Source organism: Culex quinquefasciatus, chromosome 3 (genome assembly GCF_015732765.1).
Source record: "Culex quinquefasciatus strain JHB chromosome 3, VPISU_Cqui_1.0_pri_paternal, whole genome shotgun sequence".
In the NCBI taxonomy this organism is placed as follows: Eukaryota; Metazoa; Arthropoda; class Insecta; order Diptera; family Culicidae; genus Culex; species Culex quinquefasciatus.
Window position 1 is genome coordinate 17624309 of NC_051863.1, and position 22857 is coordinate 17647165.

At 36.9% G+C, this 22857-nt stretch overlaps 2 protein-coding genes across 2 annotated transcripts; both read right to left on the reverse strand.

The window, feature by feature from the left end:
- Positions 1 to 504: 504 nt before the first annotated feature.
- On the reverse strand, positions 505 to 1724 carry LOC6046222 (39S ribosomal protein L19, mitochondrial). Its single transcript, XM_001863416.2, has 2 exons — positions 1511 to 1724; positions 505 to 1453 (listed from the first exon to the last, which is right to left on the reverse strand). Exons 1-2 carry the CDS (start codon positions 1575 to 1577, stop codon positions 582 to 584), a joined length of 939 nt encoding a protein of 312 aa, XP_001863451.2. The 5' UTR covers positions 1578 to 1724; the 3' UTR covers positions 505 to 581.
- Positions 1725 to 19854: 18130 nt separating this feature from the next.
- Positions 19855 to 21074, reverse strand: LOC119770526 (39S ribosomal protein L19, mitochondrial-like). The gene is made up of 2 exons (XM_038265557.1): positions 20861 to 21074; positions 19855 to 20803 (listed from the first exon to the last, which is right to left on the reverse strand). Exons 1-2 carry the CDS (start codon positions 20925 to 20927, stop codon positions 19932 to 19934), a joined length of 939 nt encoding a protein of 312 aa, XP_038121485.1. The 5' UTR covers positions 20928 to 21074; the 3' UTR covers positions 19855 to 19931.
- Between the last annotated feature and the right edge of the window lie 1783 nt (positions 21075 to 22857).

Below are 22857 nucleotides of genomic sequence, written 5' to 3' on the forward strand. Positions count from 1 at the left end.
AAAACTTATACAAAATTTCAAAATAGGAATATCTGGAGTTTTTTTTTTTTAAAGGTCCAATAAACCAAATTTCAGTTTTTGCTTTTGGGTGTTTTTAGAACCGCCTTGAGTCAGGGGTATTGAAAAACACCCAAAAAGCAAAAACTGAAAATTTGGTTTATTGGTCCTTATCAAAAAAAACTCCAGATATATGCGTTTTCTGGCAGCAAGTGGGTGGATTTAAGGCGATTATTTCCAGTTGATGATTCAAAGTAAATCGATATAACTTGCATAATCATACATCGTAACAAGTACTTACTGAAGTCCGCATTCGAGAAAAGCTGTGTATGAACAAATGTCCGGCTTTTTGCATACCTACAAGGAGTTTAGTAAAGACACCCACCATCATGTTAGTTTAAAATTGCAGTGACATAAACCAACACGACTCTGTAAGCTGGGTAAGTTCTCTCTAACAGGAGACGTTCTAATCCCGTTTTCTTTTTGAAAAAATATAAAAAAAATACATATTTTTTCCTCATCCTTCTATATTTTCAAAAAGCGACAAAAAATGCTAACTCTACACGCCAACCCCCACAGGCCTTTTAAGCCAACTTCGTCGGCTTCACAAAGGTGCGCTTCCGCTTGAGCTTCTTCCGCGTCAGCTCGAGCTGGTGCAGCTGCGAGTACACCTCGGCGAAGATCTCCTTCTGCTCCTCGTCCGGAATCGTTCGCCGGTACTGCTTCATCAAGTCGAACCGCTCCCACGGGGTGGCCACTCGCGCCGCCTTGCGTGCCTTCTTCTCGTTCGTGTGCTCGTCCACGTTGGCCACTCCGGCCAGGTTGTGCCGCTCCCAGCGGGCGTACCAGGGTCGCGGCTTAAGCGTCACCTTGACGTCATTCACCGGCACCGGCGCTCCCTCGGGCAGAATCTCCGCCTCCATGTTCAGGTCGAACGTGCTGTACTCGTCCAGGGCGTCACGCAAGTAAAGCAAATGTTCGTCCAATCGCTTCTCCAGCCGCAGCACTTCCACCTTCAGCAGCGTCGGATCGTACATGTCGTACATCACCTCGACGCCCTGGTTGTCCACCACGTTGCGCAGGATGAACCGCGCCCGGAGGCCACACTTTTCGCGCAGAATACAAATGCCCAGAAAGCGCGACGTCTTTCCCACGGCGTGCACGTCCGAGCACGTGACGGCCACCACCGAACCGACGTAAAACTCCGGAATGTCGATGTTGGCCCGCCGGTCCAGCATGTCCAGCCGTTCGAGCTTCTCACGGATCGGGTTGCGCCATTCGATCTTGGGGTCCGGCAAAAACTCCTGGTACACGAAGCGGTAGTCGGGCGGGACGATGCTTTTACGCTCCGAGCTTCCGCCGGAGGTTGAGGAGGTGGTGGTGGTGGTTGAAGTGTTGCTCGTGGCACGTGATGCCGAGGGAAGTGGTTCCGGTTTGGTGGAGAAGGACACTGGACCTGGGAGGAATGGTTGAAAATCGTAAAACGAAGCAGGCTACTTTGAAGGAATGTTACCTAATCGCCGGGTTAAGTTTATCCAGGAAAATCCGCCGGCTAGTAGCTTCTTTTGAACGATATTCATTGTGGCTTAATGAGTTGCACTTATTTTAAGTTAAACTTGCTTAAAAACGCCACAAATTGACGCGAAAATTGTTATTTTTCGATACCCACATTCAATGGTAAACAATCGCACACATTTTTCGCTGTTTTGAATCAAAATGTCAAATTAGAACCAGTGTTGCCAAATGATGCTCATCTGTATCCAAGGGATCAAAAATCTGTCTTGTAAGCTTTTAAAGCTTCGAAAGCTTAATTTTTAGGCCATAGGGGAAAATGTCGTATTTATTTGAAGCCAGTAGAGCTGGATTTTGGCTTCTAAATTTAAAAACTCCGTGATGTAATGTTTAGGCACAACTGTAACAGCTGTAAAAAAATATAAAATTTAAAAGAAAAACATATATTTTTGCAATTCCGCTGTAAAACATTCAACTTTTCCTATCCTTCTGGAGAAACGAAACGACTTACTTATCCCTATACCAAAATTAAGGTGTCGTTATGTGAAAACTCGAGGGTCGGCACGTTTTTGAGCGTTTAGTGTGTTATCGCGGAGGGACGTCCCCCTCGGAATGGAAAATTAATACCATTCAATACCAGTGCTGAAAAATTCTACTTTTCAGCACTGTAATGGATGCTGAAAAGTTGAACTTTTCAACTCGAGTATCGAAAAGTAACATTATTATTTTTTTTTGTTTTGAACGATGAATGAATGTTTGAAATAAAATTTCATTCTAGAAGCGCTTCTCGGAATTGCAAAAAATCAAAAAATGTTGTAAGCAACTCCCCAAGTAACCAGCCAGCACTAAACGTAATCATAAATAGACTGTAAACCAGCATTCAACAGCTAATCTGCAGTAAAACAGCTAATGTGAGAGCAAATCAGCATTAAAACAACTGCTCTAGCATTAGCTGAAATGCAGCTGATTTCGTGCAGCTGCTAGCAACACTGCTTCATTTTTTCCCCATTTTACTGGCAACACAGTTGAGAAGTGAAAGAGAAAGAAGAGCAGTTCTCTACGAAATCGATCTTCTTTTTTTAATTTTAATTTTTGTATTTTTTAATCCGGCTGAAACTTTTTTGGTGCCTTTGGTATGCCCAAAGAAGCCATTTTGCATCATTAGTTTGTCCATAAAATTTTTCATACAAATTTGGCAGCTGTCCATATAGAAATGATGAATGAAAATTCAAAAATTTGTATCTTTTGAAGGAATTTTTTGATCGATTTGGTGTCTTCGGCAATATTGTAGGTATGGATATGGACTACACAGAAAAAATGGTACACGGTAAAAAAAATGTGATTTTTAATTTAACTTTTTCTCACCAAAACTTGATTTGCAAAAAACACTACTTTTATTTTTTTTTGTTTTTTGATATGTTAACATAAAATGTCAACTTTTAAAAAAATTCCAGGTTGTGCAAAAAATCTTCGACCGAGTTATGAATTTTTTTATTAATACTGATTTTTTCAAAAAATCGAAATATTGGTCGCAAGAAATTTTCAACTTCATTTTTCGATGTAAAATGAAAAGTTGGCTTAATGTCCCCTAAAACATATCAAAAAATAAAAAAAAATCATGTTGCAAGTTTGCTGAAGACACCAAACCTATCAAAAAATTCCTTTAAAAGATACAGATTTTTGAATTTTCATATATCATTTTTGTATGGAAATTTATATGGACAAACTAATGATGCAAAATGGCTTCTTTGGGCATACCGAAGGCCCCAAAAAAGATTCAGCTGGATTAAAAAATATAAAAAAACGAATTACCGAAATCTGAGAGAATATGTATATAAGCAACAGAACAACAAAAATAGTGCATCGTTTTCCAAATCGCAAGCTTTTAGGTGGTTTTAAAACTATTAGCATTTTTCAGACTGTAGTCCCGATTTGCCCATTTGACGGTATGACAAAAATAGAACCACAATCGATCACAAATTATTGTGAAAATTTTTCAAGTGAAGAAATTTATATTATATTCTTAATTTTTATCGGTAAATATAAAATAATTTTTGAATCAAAAATACATTTAAAACATTGGTATTTTTTTAAATTATATTTGTAACGCTTACTCATGATACTTTACTGTACACAGTCAACTAAGTCAAAATTAAAATTGTTTTCGCTGGTATAAAAACAAAAGTATAAAAATCATCAGTTACTGTTCTTCTTTCAACTATTAATCACCGAATCTAACGAAGTCGGTCGCTCTCACCTGGCCATTCAACCCACTCCAATTAACTCCACCCAAAGATCCTCATCCACTCATGCAAGGCTGCTCTATTTTTGGGACTTTCAATCGCAGAGGTCAGGTGCCACCTTGTTGAACCAAACACCACAAAATTGAATTTTCTCGTTTCTCGTGCCACCAAAGCAACCCACCCAAAATGAGCTGCAGCTTGTTTGTTTGTCCTTCTGACGCTTTTCGGCTGCAAATGAAAATCATAGACAGCCCCGTTTACCAACCAACCTACTAGGACCAACAGGGATTTTCCCGCGCGCCCCACAAACTTGCCGGGCTTCGACCGACCCAGTGGAAACCCCCACGACGAGAAAAAAAGTTCACGTTTTGGTTCGTGTCGGGGCAAAAAGTTTTCTTCTGCTTTATTTTTTTCTTCTGTTCGTTAATATTTTCCGTTCGCCAGTGAAAGTTTTGTTGCCAGTGTGAGAGGCGAGGAAAATGTGCAACACAATGAAGAAGTTTTGCTTGGGCGAGCAAATTTGATGTTAAACACGTGTTCCAGAGGGAGTTTACACGGCCTGCTGTGGTTGGGAGGTGTGTGAGGGTGAAGAAATTTTCCCCCTATTTTTCGCAAACGAGATTGGGAAAAAGGCTGCAATCGACCTGCAAGGCCACGTGGCGTGCAGAGGTTTGTGTTTACTGTATTTTGGGTTTTTACAGTATTTAAAAAACACATGTATGAGAATTTTTAGTTTTTAGTTTTTAGTTTTTAGTTTTTAGTTTTTAGTTTTTAGTTTTTAGTTTTTAGTTTTTAGTTTTTAGTTTTTAGTTTTTAGTTTTTAGTTTTTAGTTTTTAGTTTTTAGTTTTTAGTTTTTAGTTTTTAGTTTTTAGTTTTTAGTTTTTAGTTTTTAGTTTTTAGTTTTTAGTTTTTAGTTTTTAGTTTTTAGTTTTTAGTTTTTAGTTTTTAGTTTTTAGTTTTTAGTTTTTAGTTTTTAGTTTTTAGTTTTTAGTTTTTAGTTTTTAGTTTTTAGTTTTTAGTTTTTAGTTTTTAGTTTTTAGTTTTTAGTTTTTAGTTTTTAGTTTTTAGTTTTTAGTTTTTAGTTTTTAGTTTTTAGTTTTTAGTTTTTAGTTTTTAGTTTTTAGTTTTTAGTTTTTAGTTTTTAGTTTTTAGTTTTTAGTTTTTAGTTTTTAGTTTTTAGTTTTTAGTTTTTAGTTTTTAGTTTTTTTAAATGTTGATTAAAATAACCCAAATTCTAGTAGGTGGATCGGTTCAAATTTTCCGACCCGTTGAAAGGAAAACGAAAGCACAAAAGATCGATGTACTTTTGCAACATGCAGTCCCACAAGTAGACAGAAAGCCCTGACCACCTTTCCCTCCCTTGAAAAGAAAAGCGAAAGGGAAAATCCGAAACCCAAACTATGTCGGGTGGAATGTTTGTCCTGCCACGGCTTGCCGGAAAAAAATGGGCAGGGGAAAACAAGAAAAATGAATTCATTTCGGTCGTTGGCGTTGGGTGTATTCCATAAGGTATTCATTACTTTCCTAATTTGAAATTAGTTTAGGCCCTTTTCACTCCCCAAAGAAAAAAGGTTGGTGGTTATCACCGTCACCCAAAATTTTGTAAAAAGTTTGAAAAGAACTAAAGATGAGTTTTTTTTATCAAATTTTCTAAGAAATTAAAAAAATTAAAGTTTTAAGTTTGAAAAAAAAATAATTTAATGAAGATATTTTAACCCTAATAATAGAAAAATAATCCGTTTCAAAATGTTTGTCCCGATGAGAAGTTCAATGGAGTAGACTGGCCTTTTTTGCTATTTTCCCCTGCTTCGAAAACTATTCAAAAATTGTTTCCAGAAAAGAGGCGCCCACCCCAACTGAACTAGAAGTACGTAATAATTCTAGCCCCAGATTAATGACCGATTTTTGTGGTTTGTGTGGCCTCGCCCTTCGATGGTGGCGAAGATTGAAGATTTATGGAAGTGTTTACGAACGTGTCCATCAGTCTAACTTGGGATATTTTTGGGCTGTTTTGAGAAGGGGAGGACGCGTGAACACGTGTTTCGCCGGTTGGTCCCAGCGTGGGTTGTCACGTGTGCAATGTGCGCTGTATGACTAATGAACAGGAGGCAGATAGTTTCACGCAACTAATTAGAACTTCATTTGAACATTAATTATTAATTAGTGGTGAGGGTTGATTTGACAGTAAAAAAAACCTAAATTTATCCTGTATCTCCCCAGAAATATTAGGAGAAAAAGAGAAAAAATCTAAATGACTTCAATTTTAAATGTTAATATCCAACACTGGGGGACCAAAAAATGTTTGTATTGATTTCAAATTATTGCACAACATATTAAGCGCAACGCGCAACGGATTTTAGGCTGGTACAAATTTAATTTAAATTTTTTGTCATCCTTCCATTTAAAATCGGCCCGAAAAATCAGGGGCCAAAAAAAATATGTTCTCAAAAATCTTCAAAATTTCTAATCATTTCAAGCAACACATCCACTAAATCTTTGAACATTTTCAATGTTTAGTACAGTCATCCCTCATATTCGGAACAGTTTACAGATCAGCCAATATTCAACAAATCATGGAAAATCGTTAATAGAACATAATGATTTGCTTTTACCTTCATGTGAAAGCTTTTTTACGATCTTTCGATTGATGTATAGACCGGCTGTACATTTCTGCATTTTATATCAAGTTTTTAAAGAAAAACATTGACCCTTGAAATCCACAAATTCGGAACACTTTTTTCTTACGATGTAAGCAAACTTTTTTTTTCTCTCCAGGAGTACTTTTTTTTTACAAAATAATGACTTCACACTCTGAAACCAATCAAAATCATGCTTGTAATGGTTTATGAATGGTCTGATAACTTTTTTTTTGTGAAAATATCAGTTAAATTCAGGTGTTCCACAATTGGGTACTAAAGCCCTATGCCAATTTTTATGTACAACGGTAAAAAACACGATTAAAAACCATTTCTGATCACTTTTTTCATTTTAATGCAAATTTTTTTTTGACAAGACAACATTTTTTTCGATGGATCAACTATGGTCCCCTTGGAACGACCTGTCAAGTAGGAGCTTTTCTGCCAAGGAGGACCGCGAGGTTAATTTTTCAAAATTGATTTAAAAATCCATTTTAAGCTCTTTATGGTCGTACAAAGGGTCATTGTACTCAGAAAAATAAGCTTTATCGCTGTGAACAATAATATCAGCCATCTAAGCTTCATTTTAGGACCCAATTGTGGGAGGCACAATAACACTCCACAATCATGGAACAGGTAATTTGGAGGCAGTGTTTTGCTGCTCTTGACAAAATAGTCTTGAAAGGCAGGCTTTTGTTTAAAAAGTACTACTTTTACAAGTGAAATAGCAAGAGAATATCCAAATAAAGGTCCTAAAAATAGTAGGGTCGACAGAAAAGTTGCATTTTGCATCCTATTGACAAATTACCACAAAAGTGTGCCGAATTTGTGGGTGTTCCGAATATGTGGGATGACTGTACCGCAAAAAGGTTTTTTTTCGCCAAAGTTTTTGTTTTCGTCAAATCTTTGTCAAATCCTCGGTCAAACTGAACTAGTGTTAAATTCATTTTAAAACACTTTTTGCATTAAAATGTTGGGACTATGGCTTGTTTTTCTATTATTATATTTTTTTATTTTTTTTTTTGACAAAACTTTGAAAAATATTTGCATTGGCCTTAGGCCCTTGCAAATATTTTTTGAAGTTTATGTCCCTCGCCTCTGACCAAAGTCGAGGGGGCAAGAAAAAAGTTTAAAAATTAAATTTACGAGCCATGGTTTCAACATTTGAATGACAAAAGGTGTTTTGAATGATTTATACACCTGTCCAGTTGTTTTGCAAACATTACCCAAGTAACCATCCAGCACTAAGAAAAATCATAAATTGGCTGATTATTAGCATTCAACACGAGATCAAAATGGCTTTTGCATTGAAGAAAATAATAAAATAAAAAATTAAAAAAATAACAACTTGATGAGGCAACCCGTGGTGTAGGGGTAAGCGTGGTTGCCTCTCATCCAGTCGGTCTGGGTTCGATCCCAGAAGGTCCCGGTGGCATTTTTCGAGACGAGATTTGTATGATAACGCCTTCCGTCGGACGGAGAAGTAAATCGCCCCGGTCTAACCTAGAGGTTAGGTCGTTAGCTCAGTCCAGGTGTAGGAGTCGTCTCCCTGGGTTCTGTCGCAGTGGAGTCGCCGAGTGTATAATTTGATTTTTGATTTTATTTCTAAATTATTTCCAATATATTTTGCATTTTTGAAAGAATAATAACTGAAGTGTGATCTATAGTTATGACAATAAATTAAGAGCTACTGAATATTGAGCATACCTAAATGCGTGTTTTTATTTTATTTTTTGACCCAACACTTTCCCACCAAGAAAAAACCGCTTGACCCTGCATTCCTCAAGTGTAACTGAATAAGGGATGCAATTTTCCAAGTAGTTCGGGCTTCACAAAACAAACGACGCTCGTTCGCAGAAGGTAAGTTCACCAACGGAGGCAAAAGGGTCCCGGTACGGCACACACACCAAAGCAGAGTGCACCGAAATAATCTTTTAATAACAAACCCAACCGCACACGTTTTAATCTCCCTGTTGTTTCCCGGGAACTCCTGTCCAAAGGGCCACCGGGGCGATAAGTCCTTTTCGGTGCCACCCTCCTCCTCTTGGTCATGACTGTTCACTGGTTCAAGGGCTGAATGCCGGTGGATCACAAAGAGAGGACGAGCCAAGTTCGGCGAACTCCTAAAAGTGAAACGACCGCTCGAGTGTCGAGTTTAGTGTGTTGTTTGGGAGGGGGTTTGTCTGGTGTTTTGCCGAAAAACTGGACGATTACCATCGATGAACCCGAGCGTATGGTGACGACATGTGTTTCGGCTTAACCAAGTCGACCCTGATGGGCCTTAAAACCCAAAATTATGGCTCATTTTCCAGGGCGTTAGAGACTATCTGGCTAAATCTGCGGCAGGCGGGCTGTTTGCATTTTAAACCAATTTTGAAGAGACGCAAAACTTTCTTTAACCCCTTCCCTTCTCGGAAATGTAGGGTGAACAAGTTTCACGTTTCCCGTTTTCCCGATTGCCTACCTCCAGGGGGGGTGAGCAACATGTGATTTTTGAATAAAGAAACTCCCAAAGTTATGCAACAGGGGACGTCCGGGCTCTAGAGGCACGTGTCCCCCTGAACCTGGTAGCACGTACATTCAAGTATAACGAAAAGACGTCGGTGCCAGGTTCGGCTGGGTATCAGGAAGGAAGGAAGTAGGTACGGAGTGTACTGTATAAGGAAGCGTGGCATACTAGACGAATTTTGCGTTGCGGGGTGCGTGCAACGAGTAAAATGATGGTGTTTGTGCGGTTATTTTTCGGAATAAATCGCAGCAACCATATCGACGGTGCGTGGGAGGTTGGTGGTTGGGGAGTTGTTTTGCGCCTCGTGTGCGTGAGAGAAATCGAGGCTATTTTTCAATAACCGTTTTAATAAATATTCAAACGCTTCTTATCAGCACCACTGTTTACATCTGCAAAAAAAATATGACTGTCAAATTAAAGTTGCTATTGACTCAAATTAAGAATAATATTTCAATTCAATTTATAACTTTCAATATAACGGAAAAGGACACATTACTCGTTTGGTCGCAATACTTGCTTAGGACGTATCCTAGACCTTCAAACTTACCAAAAACCGTCAAGCTACAAGCGAAACATGTTTGGAGATACCGTGGAGAATTTCCCTTTTCTCCTTAAAATAGTGGTGCATCAACACGTCCCGTCCTTTTTCCTACTCGCGGTGTGCGACTTCTAGACAGCTTTTGCTTGAAAATCATCATTAACATGACGAAATCCAGTCTGCAATCCTTTGAAATAACCGTTTGAACTGTTTAAGAGAGATCCTACATATCAACCGGGAACATTTTTCTTTTCTTTTTCTGAAATTGTTACAAAACACCTAAAATTGAAAAAAATAATAAAAAAAAACTGGATAAAATATTGTCTAGGCCACGGATATTTGAAAGGCACCCTCTTAGTGCCATCCGACGAAGATTTTTTTTTAGGTACATTGATTTGCAATAATAGTCTCCTTCAGCCATGGCGTAGGCTTCCTGAACTCGCTCTAATCGACAGAATTGAGTTTTAGTGAATTCGCTGCTAATAAATAAAATGGTAAATTTAGGATTAAATGCTAATAGTCTCCTTCAGCCATGGCGTAGGCTTCCTGAACTCGCTCTAATCGACAGAATTGAGTTTTAGTGAATTCGCTGCTAATAAATAAAATGGTAAATTTAGGATTAAATGCTATGCAATCAGCTTACGAAACCATGCGCACGCACGTTTATCTGTGGGCGTATAAAAAATAAGGGGGTGCATGATTCCATAACTCTTAGGGGAGAGTGGGGAGACTTGATCCCTTTTTTTGTATCGCTTTGCATGTATTGCAAGCTTAAACATTCATCTATGTTTAGCTAATAAGGGTATTTCATCAGATGAACTCTTCGAATCATGCCAAGCGTTTTAAAAAAATATTTTAAACCGGCATTTTAAAAATGTTAAGGGTAACTTGATCCCCCTTTCAACATTTTGAAGAAATCTTAAGCAAAATGTTTCTTATTGATCCAAACTTTTAATTTTCTGTAAGTTACAGCAATTTCACATAAAACATGTATGTTTGTGTTCAAAATATAACAAGTTTAGTATGTAAAATATTTAAAAACATAAAATATTATTTTCTAGACCAAAATTAAGCATGTTTACAAAAGCTGGACATTTTCGTTTACAAAACTTAAAAAAAAAAGTTAAAACTGCAGTAAGTTATGTAAAACTATACTAAAGGAAACTATACCCGAAATTTACAATTTTATTTGAGCAATTCCATGTCAAATAGGGAATCGGTTGTACCCGACCCTCTCCGATTTCAACGAAATTTTGTAGACATATATAAGCCACTTTTGTGTAAATGGAGCCAGTTACACTCGATAATGACATTTGAGAAGGGCGTAAGTGTGTTAAATACAGGGCTGTGGAGTCGGAGTCGGAGTCGGAGCCGGAGTCGGTGGAGTCGGATCTTTTTGGGGACCTGGAGTCAGAGTCGGAGTCGGAGTCGTCAAAACTCGAACAGCTGGAGTCGGACTCGGAGCCGGAGTCGGCTAAATTTTAAGAGCTGGAGTCGGAGTCGGAGTTGGAGCCGGAGATTTCTGATAACCCGGAGTCGGAGTCGGAGCCGGAGTTATCTTAAATTCAACAAAATTATTTTTATGGTTCAGTATTTCTTATATAACAGCTTAATTTACAAAACATCTTATATTAATTGATTTATCAGATGCCATTATGTTTTTGAAGCTTTTAGTGTGATTGAAAAGCACTTATTGTATTATTATTATTCCTTTGTGGACCATCATTCAGTGAGGTACTCCTGGATTTTAGCTCCTGAAAAGTGCTTAAAAGTGCAAAAATGCCTCAGGGCAAGAAAAAGAGGCGGTCCTCACCAGCAGGATCGGCAGATTTGAAGAAGCTAAAGAATGCCGAAGCGCTACCTGCAAAGACAGGCAGTTTGAGCAAAGACGCTCAAAAATTGTCTGGAAACCAGTTCGCTACCCTCCCTGTGGACGTGAGCGAGAAGGAAGAATTTGAACGACGGGAAAAGTTGCCACCCATTTTTGTGAAAACATCGTCATCGGATTCGGTGCGAAAGTGGCTGACCGGGTTTATCAAATCTGGTGCTTTACGAGCTTCCATTCGCTTGTGTGCTGATGGACTCAAAATTCTGCTACCTACCAGAAAGGATTACAACTACGTTCGGGATTTCCTGAACAACACAAAGATTGAATACTACAGCCATGACGATCCAGGTAAACGCCCCATGAAACAGGTCCTCCGAGGCCTGTACGACATGGATGTGAATGTGTTGAAAGAAGAGCTCAAAACTCTTAAGTTGAACGTAATCGAAGTCTTCAAGATGACGAGACACAACAAGGACATCAAGTATCGTGATCAACTGTACCTGGTTCATCTCGAGAGAGGATCGACAACGCCGTCTGAGCTGAAAGCAGTTCGGGCAATTTTCAACATCATCGTGACTTGGGAACGTTATCGCCCAGTGCACCGTGACGTGACACAATGTTCGAATTGCTTGCAGTTTGGACATGGTGGAAGGAACTGTTTCATCAAGAGTCGTTGTTCAACCTGCGGAGGTGAGCACAAAACACAAGCTTGCGAAACAATCAACGAGAACATCGAAGCGAAATGCTTCAATTGCGGCGGCGACCATTCTACCAAGAATCGAAGCTGCCCAAAACGTGCTGAGTTTGTAAAAATTCGGCAGCAAGCGACGACGAGGCACCAACCAAATCGTCGCAAAACACCGCCAACTTTCACGGACGTGGATTTTCCTGCTTTGGCGTCACCAGGAGCAGGATCTGTTCGAGTGGTTCCAAATCTGCAGCCATTGCCGTTAAATCAGCGGCAAAGAGTTGCAGAGCATACAACACCTCCAGGCTTCAGTCAGCAACCGAGGGAAAACCAACCAACATCAACGGGTGAAGGCAGTAGTGACCTGTTTTCACCACAAGAACTTCTGAACATTTTCATCGAGATGACAACAACTCTGCGTGGGTGCAAAACTCGCCAGGAACAAGTAAGAACTCTTGGAGCATTCATCTTAAAATACAGTTCGTAGTTTACTCGTTCTAGTGATTTTGAATATTTCAATGGATTTGTTTTTTTTTAGTTTTAAGTTAGGATTAGTTGTTAAAGTGATTTTTTTTCTTTTTACCCAAATGTAATCAATTCAATGCAATAATGTAAAACAATTTGAAGCAAATAAATAAATGTGATCAGTTAATAATAAAACGAAAAATACAACAAAGATGAAGAGCATTAGGCCATACCACTTATCATGTAAAAGAAATGTAATTATTATAAGAATGTTCAATAAAGACATATTTAATTTCAAAAAAAATATTGTATTATTACACTATAATCACTAAATGAAAACCTCTTACCCAAGTATGTAGTATCATAATTCAAAAAAAAATAATAAAAAATAAAAAAATATTGGTTATGTAGTTAGATTATATTTATGTGCCCTTTCAATTAAAATTTGACCAAATTTCATCCAGTTATTTCTGAAAAAAGTACACACAAAGCCATCTCTTACCCCGATAGCGAATGTCTTAGAGGTTTTCAGTTATATAATTTTTTAGGAAAATTTACGAGGTACATAAAAAGATTATAAATAGTAATCACTGTTTTTGCAGATCGAAAAAGAGTCACTAACAGTTTAACTTTTGTAACAAATAATCAACGATAATAACAATCTCTTACTTGGAACTCCACATGCGCATTTTGTTTATAACTGAGTACAAGAAAATCAAAGTGTTGCATTTAAAATAATTGAAACTAACAAAAAATGTCAAAAGAAGTTGCAACAAATTTGAAATAATCATTGATTGTTGATGTTGATGTTGATTTTAGGTAAACTATTTTGATATCGTTGCAAATTATCATTGAACAAATTTCAAGAATTCAGTACAAAAATGAACTAATAAAAAAATGTATAGAACAAAATATAGGATTTTATAATATTTTTCAAATATTATAGATAAAAAAACAGAATCAAAATATTATCAACTGGTACGAATTTTCTCATACTGTATGTCCCACGCCATTGCAATTCAATGTACCTTAAAAAAATGAAATATTTGTGACCTAGAAAATATTTTACTTGTGGTTATTTGTTTTTTAATATATATTAAGTTTTTTCATATATTTTGATGGAGACGCAAGATCATCCATAAAGTTTCGTTTTGGGTGAAGATTCACGAAGTATCGTGCGCCTCCTTTTAAAGTATATAAAATTTTAAAATTAAAATAAATTAAAAATTTTGGTTATTTGTTTTTTAACATATTTTAAGTTTTTTTCATATATTTTGATGGAGGCGCAAGATCATCCATAAAGCTTCGTTTCAGGTGAAGATTTACGAAGTATCGTGCGCCTCCTTTTTAAAGTATATTATTAAAGTATAACTTTAAAATTAAAATAAATTAAAAATTTCCAGGTTAAAATATTTTCTATGTCACAGATATTTGAAAAGGACATCTTAAGCGTCCTTTCCACGAAGAAATTGTTTAGATACATTAATTTGCAATAATAATCTCCTTCAGCCATGGCGTGATGTCCATGTACGTCTAAAAAAAACAAAAATAAAATGTTTCGTTTAAAATTGTCATTTAAAAACAAGGTGCCTGTCACTGTGCTTCTTACAAATGTCAGCCTGAAAGTGAGCAAATTGAATTTTAATGTTCAATAGATCATTAAGGCCAGGTTTCTTTTAGTTATTCATTCAAAAATAACAGATAAATATTTAAATTTATTAGCTTTGAAAAAAATATTTTCAGATTTGAGGTTAAGCAAATAAATCCAAATTTACTTACAAAACTGTTCTTCTCAAAATGCCTCTAAAACTGAAGATATTTTTTGATTTCTGTTTCCGTAACGTATAAAACTTTTAACCTAGAAACTTTTTTTCCGTTTATTTACTTTGCTTTACTTTTACTTAACATATTTTTCTTGAGAAAAACATGACGCTTAGAGATTATTTAAATAATCCTATTTATCAATGTTTTAAAAATAATTAACTAATAATAGTTAACTAACTTTTGAAACATTTAAAAATATGTGGAGTCGGAGTCGGAGTCAGAGCCAACCATTTGTTGAAAGCTGGAGTCGGAGTCGGCTAGAGTTGGTAGGCCGGAGTCGGAGTCGGAGTCGGAGCCAACCATTTGTTCAAAGCCGGAGCCGGAGTCGGAGTCGGAGTCAGCTAATCTGAGAAAGCCGGAGTTGGAGTCGGAGTCGGAGTCGTTTGAAGTATGACCCGACTCCGCAGCCCTGGTTAAATATTTTTGTATTTCGTAATTTAAATATTGCTGTATATCGAAGCCGTTGCATCGTATCAAAAAGTGGTCAAAGACAAACTTGTAGGAAATTAAACGGGCTTTTCGAAAAAAAATACACTGAAAGAAAAATACACTCCACTTTTATGAGATTTTTTGATTTTTAAGTTTAAAAGTCAGATTTGAAGGTGAGCCCACTATTTTTTTCGTTCAAATTTTTTGTGAAAATAGCCTAAGATGTAACAAAAAGACTCACGAAAAATGCAGGATGGAGCAACTCACCTAAAAAAACAAACCATTTTCTGGAACAGTTTTTTTTAAAAGTGCTCTAAACGTCAAAATTTTCAAAAACCGAATACGAGAGTCGATTCTCCAGGCAATTTTACATAAAAGTCTCCATATTGACCATTGTCCTAAGTCCAATCCTTGTAAAGTTACAGCGGTTTTAAAAATAAAAATGTTGAAAAAATTTTGGTTTTTTGATGGTTTTTAGCAATTTCTATTTAACAGACTTGACTTTTCAGTCTCGAAAATATTTTTACCGAAAAGCTCGTCAAATTTCCCATAAGTTTGTCTTTGACTACATTTCAATTGGATGTATGGGCTTACAGATATAAGCTATCGACTCTCGTGTTCGGTTTTTGAAAATGTTGACGTTTAGAGCACTTTTCAAAAAAAAACAGTTTCAGAAAATGATTTTTGTATTTTTTTAGGGGAGTTGCTCCATCCTGCATTTTTCGGGAGTCTTTTTGTTACATCTTAGGCTATTTTCACAAAAATTTTGAACGAAAAAAATCGTGGGCTCACCTTCAAATTTGACTTTAAACTTAAAAATCAAAAAATCTCATAAAAGTGGAGTATTTTTTTCTTTCAGTGTATTTTTTTTCGGAAAGCCCGTAAAATTTCCTACAAGTTTGTCTTTGACCACTTTTGATACGATGCAACGGCTTTGAGAAACAGCAGTATTTAAATTACGAAATACAAAAATATTTAAAACACTTACGCCCTTCTCAAATGTCATTATCGAGTGTAACTGGCTCCATATACACAAAAATGGCTTATATATGCCTAGGATAACATGTCTACAAAGTTTCATTGAAATCGGAGAGGGTCGAGAAAAATGAACCTAAAAAATTCTTGTTTTGGGCTGGAATTGCTCATTTATTGGTAGAAACTTCACTAAAATGTAATTCTGTTGATTGGAGCTTGTTTCAGGGAACACAAATCTATCATACCTTGATAAAAATAAAGCGTTCACTGGCATTAACTTTAAAAATTTATAGAGTAGTGTTATTCATTGGTCTTTTCTGCATTAATTTAGCTCAAATTACGAGTACCCCAACGAAACCGTTACCCTGACTTTATTCCATATTCACAATGGTATTTTATGTTATTGATGTGTAATTCTAAGATGTAAATTTTATTTATTTTAGCGAAAATTTAAAATTTAAAAAAAATTAGATGTTTAAAAACTTTTAGCAAATTAAAAAAAATCAGCGATATAAATTTAAATTAATGAGAAAATAATCATAAATATTACATCTCAGGCCGTTTTTAGTATTTTTCAAAGTTTAAATTTAAAAAATCTATTTTTTTAATTTCCCAAGTAATAAATGCGTCAGACTTTTTTTTTAAATATCAATCCAAAAATGTGCAAAGCTCTTGATTTTTTTTTTCAATTCTGATGTTCAAAGGGTTTAAATTTATGTAATTTAAAAAACCTAAAATTAAAAAAATCATTTTTAATTTTTAACAAATTTTAAAAAAATCCAACGATAAAAGATTAAAATAATGTAAACAAATCATGAATATTAAATGTTTAGGTTGTTTCTATTTTTTTCAATAAAAGTAAATTATAAAATTTGTCAATGTCAAAATCGGGCACAAAAATCAGGGAAATAGAAGTTCTTATGGAAACAGAAGTCAATTTGAAGTGCATTTTCCTGCGTTGAAAATCATATTTAGGATGTACTTTGATATTTTGTAAATCAACTGGGCTGATGTAAAATGCATTTTAAAACGCTTTTGACATTCAAATTTTAGTACCTCGGTTTGTAATTTAATTTTTGATTATTTTTCCCCCCACTAGACATTGATAAGCGTCGAGGGACATAAACTTAAAAATACAGAAAATTTAAAATTTTTAATGATTTTTGAAAATATTCATGTTTTTAAATAATTTTAAAGATTTCCAAAATCCGGATGATAAAAAAAAATGCATATTTGGATTTGGAAATGAAAAATCTAGAGTTTTTTTTGAACATGTCCAATAAAAGACAATAGCTTGTAGGTCCTTTTTGAAAAAAATATGGAAATTTATTTAATTAATATTAAAGTTCTTTGGATTTTTTAAAAAGGTTTAATTTTATGATTTTAATTTTTGTGCTTCTAGTTTTAGATTTATTTCTCAAACTTTTAATTCCCGATTTCCAAATGTTTTCTTGTTGATTTTTTTATTTGTTAATTTTTGAATTTCAGAATTTTGGAATGTTTGGTCTATTATTTTTTTTTTTGAAAACAAGCTTTGAACACATATCGAAATTTTATCGATCGTTAGTCATAGTTTTCAATTTACGATAGTGCCAACATTTGAAGGACAACAAAGTATTTTCATGCATTTTTAAAAAAGTATTTAAGTGTATTTTTCAAAAAAAAAAAAAGATTAAAAATTTCAACGGGAATTCAATTGCAATTTGACTTTAACGGATTGCAATTGAAGTTTCGGAGAAATTTTGAAGTTTTTTGAAAAATATATTTTTGATGATTCAACCTCCTTCAAGGTTGATGATTATCAAAATTTGTCTTTACTAAAGTTGTTTCTGTTCATTGTTTGATTCTGAGTTGTTAAGTATAGGTAAGGTTTGTCTAGGAAGTCACATTAAAAAGTTCTGGAGTTTTTTTTTTTTTTGAATATGTCTAATAAACCTAATTTCCAGTTTTTGCTTTTTGGGTGTTTTTAATACCCCTGACTCAAGGCGGTTTCAAAAACACCCAAAAGCAAAACTGAAAATTTAGTTTATTGGACCTTTAAAAAAAAAATTCCAGGGTTCAACCTTCGCCAAAAAGGCAAGCTACTAATTTCCAGTACGGACTTCAAAAGCAGACTTCACGTCAGCTTTATGTAATTACCTTTACGATTAAAAGCGAATTTTGGGTTTTGAGTTGGTAAGTATTTTTCCATATTTTAACTGTTTTTTCTTCACCTTTTAATCTTCATTTTCATTCCGATATAGATATCTCGACACATTCTCTTTGCATTATACCTTCAATCTGAAATGGCGACAAAGCAGAAAAACGCGTAAAGCAAAACTGCCGTGACGTAGGCTGATTTAGTTTTTTTTTTATGTATAACTGAAGAATCCAGGGTTGCGGGTTGTTTGGCTTTCAGACTTTCAATATACCAGAGTATAAAGAAGATTTGGAGAAACCGGTCTCTCCTTCAAAGGTAGCATACAGATTAAACCCCTCAAATACTTGCGTATCATCCCGCAGTAGAAGCACAGACAAACAGACATGAAACTTAGAACACATTTTTGTTCAAAAGTAGGACCAATTTGAATTTGAATTTTGCTTGCTCACTAACGACACCTATCTACGATTCCTAGAATCTCCTCTTCCTGAATGACATTAGGGCATGCGTATGTGTGTATGTCAACCTATGCAGAATTGCACCAAAAGGCAAACCAAAACAAAACATTGAAAATGAGCCGTTGCAGGCTAAGAGAAAAAATGTGATCATTTCGCCGGAATATCCTCCTGCCGTTACTCGATCGCTCAAGGCGGCTGCAATGTTGGCGATTCCATCTTTTGGGGATGCGGTCTTTTGCTCAACGAAATATGCTCCATTGTGGAGACAACAGCGGTGACGACCCTCCTCACCGCAGTGCTCAGGATGTAATCAAGTGGGCAAAGCACTCGGCGCTGCCGCCGGTTCTAGGATGTCAGAAGGTACAAGAAAGAAAATAGACGTTCCGTTTCGACGGAATTAACCCATTCAGACGCCCGATGGAGAATCGTGGCTCCAGGGTCAGTTTGTTTCTTCCGTCTACTGTTCCTAGATAAAATACGGTGACTCAGGGTAGGTTGGTGATGGAAGACCCCAGTTGTCTGTTTTAGATGGCCTAGCTAACCTAGCAGCTAGAAAATTCCGTTGGGCGCCTGCACAAGGCATTGGCCACTCTACGCACCGCGGAATCTTCCACCACGTTAATTTTAACGTGACAACAAACGCGCCAAGAAGAACTAGGCTGTGTAGCTGGAGGAGGAGAGGGGGGGATGGGAACTTGCCCTTTTTGCACCGGTTATTCCAGGATCTACCATCTTCATAGCCACAAGCGTAGCCTATTCCACCGGATCAATAGATTCTGAAAGCGGCCGTGCGTAATCACCTCGCGGTTCTGTTAATTCAGCAGAAGAAAACATCGATCCGACGCGAGGTCACATGAAAAACGAATTTGATCCGAAGATTTTCGAAAAATGCTCCACGTGTTTGCTGCCAAACCAAAACAAAACAGAAAGATAGCTCAAAGCTGTCATTTGAAAAACAAGCGCTGGCCGCTGAGCACAAAGGCGCCTCTGGCGGTGAATCCGGAAAGCATAAACCATGCTGTATGATTTTTGAAAAATGACCGTTACATTTTTGGGACAAGTTAGTGACCTCGACTTTCATGTCTGTTTGTCTGTGGTAGAAGTCAAAACTTATACAAAATTTCAAAATAGGAATATCTGGAGTTTTTTTTTTTTAAAGGTCCAATAAACCAAATTTCCAGTTTTTGCTTTTTGGGTGTTTTTAGAACCGCCTTGAGTCAGGGGTATTGAAAAACACCCAAAAAGCAAAAACTGAAAATTTGGTTTATTGGTCCTTATCAAAAAAAACTCCAGATATATGCGTTTTCTGGCAGCAAGTGGGTGGATTTAAGGCGATTATTTCCAGTTGATGATTCAAAGTAAATCGATATAACTTGCATAATCATACATCGTAACAAGTACTTACTGAAGTCCGCATTCGAGAAAAGCTGTGTATGAACAAATGTCCGGCTTTTTGCATACCTACAAGGAGTTTAGTAAAGACACCCACCATCATGTTAGTTTAAAATTGCAGTGACATAAACCAACACGACTCTGTAAGCTGGGTAAGTTCTCTCTAACAGGAGACGTTCTAATCCCGTTTTCTTTTTGAAAAAATATAAAAAAAATACATATTTTTTCCTCATCCTTCTATATTTTCAAAAAGCGACAAAAAATGCTAACTCTACACGCCAACCCCCACAGGCCTTTTAAGCCAACTTCGTCGGCTTCACAAAGGTGCGCTTCCGCTTGAGCTTCTTCCGCGTCAGCTCGAGCTGGTGCAGCTGCGAGTACACCTCGGCGAAGATCTCCTTCTGCTCCTCGTCCGGAATCGTTCGCCGGTACTGCTTCATCAAGTCGAACCGCTCCCACGGGGTGGCCACTCGCGCCGCCTTGCGTGCCTTCTTCTCGTTCGTGTGCTCGTCCACGTTGGCCACTCCGGCCAGGTTGTGCCGCTCCCAGCGGGCGTACCAGGGTCGCGGCTTAAGCGTCACCTTGACGTCATTCACCGGCACCGGCGCTCCCTCGGGCAGAATCTCCGCCTCCATGTTCAGGTCGAACGTGCTGTACTCGTCCAGGGCGTCACGCAAGTAAAGCAAATGTTCGTCCAATCGCTTCTCCAGCCGCAGCACTTCCACCTTCAGCAGCGTCGGATCGTACATGTCGTACATCACCTCGACGCCCTGGTTGTCCACCACGTTGCGCAGGATGAACCGCGCCCGGAGGCCACACTTTTCGCGCAGAATACAAATGCCCAGAAAGCGCGACGTCTTTCCCACGGCGTGCACGTCCGAGCACGTGACGGCCACCACCGAACCGACGTAAAACTCCGGAATGTCGATGTTGGCCCGCCGGTCCAGCATGTCCAGCCGTTCGAGCTTCTCACGGATCGGGTTGCGCCATTCGATCTTGGGGTCCGGCAAAAACTCCTGGTACACGAAGCGGTAGTCGGGCGGGACGATGCTTTTACGCTCCGAGCTTCCGCCGGAGGTTGAGGAGGTGGTGGTGGTGGTTGAAGTGTTGCTCGTGGCACGTGATGCCGAGGGAAGTGGTTCCGGTTTGGTGGAGAAGGACACTGGACCTGGGAGGAATGGTTGAAAATCGTAAAACGAAGCAGGCTACTTTGAAGGAATGTTACCTAATCGCCGGGTTAAGTTTATCCAGGAAAATCCGCCGGCTAGTAGCTTCTTTTGAACGATATTCATTGTGGCTTAATGAGTTGCACTTATTTTAAGTTAAACTTGCTTAAAAACGCCACAAATTGACGCGAAAATTGTTATTTTTCGATACCCACATTCAATGGTAAACAATCGCACACATTTTTCGCTGTTTTGAATCAAAATGTCAAATTAGAACCAGTGTTGCCAAATGATGCTCATCTGTATCCAAGGGATCAAAAATCTGTCTTGTAAGCTTTTAAAGCTTCGAAAGCTTAATTTTTAGGCCATAGGGGAAAATGTCGTATTTATTTGAAGCCAGTAGAGCTGGATTTTGGCTTCTAAATTTAAAAACTCCGTGATGTAATGTTTAGGCACAACTGTAACAGCTGTAAAAAAATATAAAATTTAAAAGAAAAACATATATTTTTGCAATTCCGCTGTAAAACATTCAACTTTTCCTATCCTTCTGGAGAAACGAAACGACTTACTTATCCCTATACCAAAATTAAGGTGTCGTTATGTGAAAACTCGAGGGTCGGCACGTTTTTGAGCGTTTAGTGTGTTATCGCGGAGGGACGTCCCCCTCGGAATGGAAAATTAATACCATTCAATACCAGTGCTGAAAAATTCTACTTTTCAGCACTGTAATGGATGCTGAAAAGTTGAACTTTTCAACTCGAGTATCGAAAAGTAACATTATTATTTTTTTTTGTTTTGAACGATGAATGAATGTTTGAAATAAAATTTCATTCTAGAAGCGCTTCTCGGAATTGCAAAAAATCAAAAAATGTTGTAAGCAACTCCCCAAGTAACCAGCCAGCACTAAACGTAATCATAAATAGACTGTAAACCAGCATTCAACAGCTAATCTGCAGTAAAACAGCTAATGTGAGAGCAAATCAGCATTAAAACAACTGCTCTAGCATTAGCTGAAATGCAGCTGATTTCGTGCAGCTGCTAGCAACACTGCTTCATTTTTTCCCCATTTTACTGGCAACACAGTTGAGAAGTGAAAGAGAAAGAAGAGCAGTTCTCTACGAAATCGATCTTCTTTTTTTAATTTTAATTTTTGTATTTTTTAATCCGGCTGAAACTTTTTTGGTGCCTTTGGTATGCCCAAAGAAGCCATTTTGCATCATTAGTTTGTCCATAAAATTTTTCATACAAATTTGGCAGCTGTCCATATAGAAATGATGAATGAAAATTCAAAAATTTGTATCTTTTGAAGGAATTTTTTGATCGATTTGGTGTCTTCGGCAATATTGTAGGTATGGATATGGACTACACAGAAAAAATGGTACACGGTAAAAAAAATGTGATTTTTAATTTAACTTTTCTCACCAAAACTTGATTTGCAAAAACACTACTTTTATTTTTTTGTTTTTGATATGTTAACATAAAATGTCAACTTTTAAAAAAATTCCAGGTTGTGCAAAAAATCTTCGACCGAGTTATGAATTTTTTTATTAATACTGATTTTTTCAAAAAATCGAAATATTGGTCGCAAGAAATTTTCAACTTCATTTTTCGATGTAAAATGAAAAGTTGGCTTAATGTCCCCTAAAACATATCAAAAAATAAAAAAAAATCATGTTGCAAGTTTGCTGAAGACACCAAACCTATCAAAAAATTCCTTTAAAAGATACAGATTTTTGAATTTTCATATATCATTTTTGTATGGAAATTTATATGGACAAACTAATGATGCAAAATGGCTTCTTTGGGCATACCGAAGGCCCCAAAAAAGATTCAGCTGGATTAAAAAATATAAAAAAACGAATTACCGAAATCTGAGAGAATATGTATATAAGCAACAGAACAACAAAAATAGTGCATCGTTTTCCAAATCGCAAGCTTTTAGGTGGTTTTAAAACTATTAGCATTTTTCAGACTGTAGTCCCGATTTGCCCATTTGACGGTATGACAAAAATAGAACCACAATCGATCACAAATTATTGTGAAAATTTTTCAAGTG

What these genes read in the sequence shown, in the direction of transcription:
- LOC6046222 (XM_001863416.2), bottom strand. Translation starts at nt 1,577, where the DNA reads ATGAATATCGTTCAAAAGAAGCTACTAGCCGGCGGATTTTCCTGGATA. An exon ending in AAACTTAACCCGGCGATTAG is followed by an intron (nt 1,454 to 1,510) that starts GTAACATTCCTT and finishes CATTCCTCCCAG; the next exon opens with GTCCAGTGTCCTTCTCCACC.
- LOC119770526 (XM_038265557.1), bottom strand. Translation starts at nt 20,927, where the DNA reads ATGAATATCGTTCAAAAGAAGCTACTAGCCGGCGGATTTTCCTGGATA. An exon ending in AAACTTAACCCGGCGATTAG is followed by an intron (nt 20,804 to 20,860) that starts GTAACATTCCTT and finishes CATTCCTCCCAG; the next exon opens with GTCCAGTGTCCTTCTCCACC.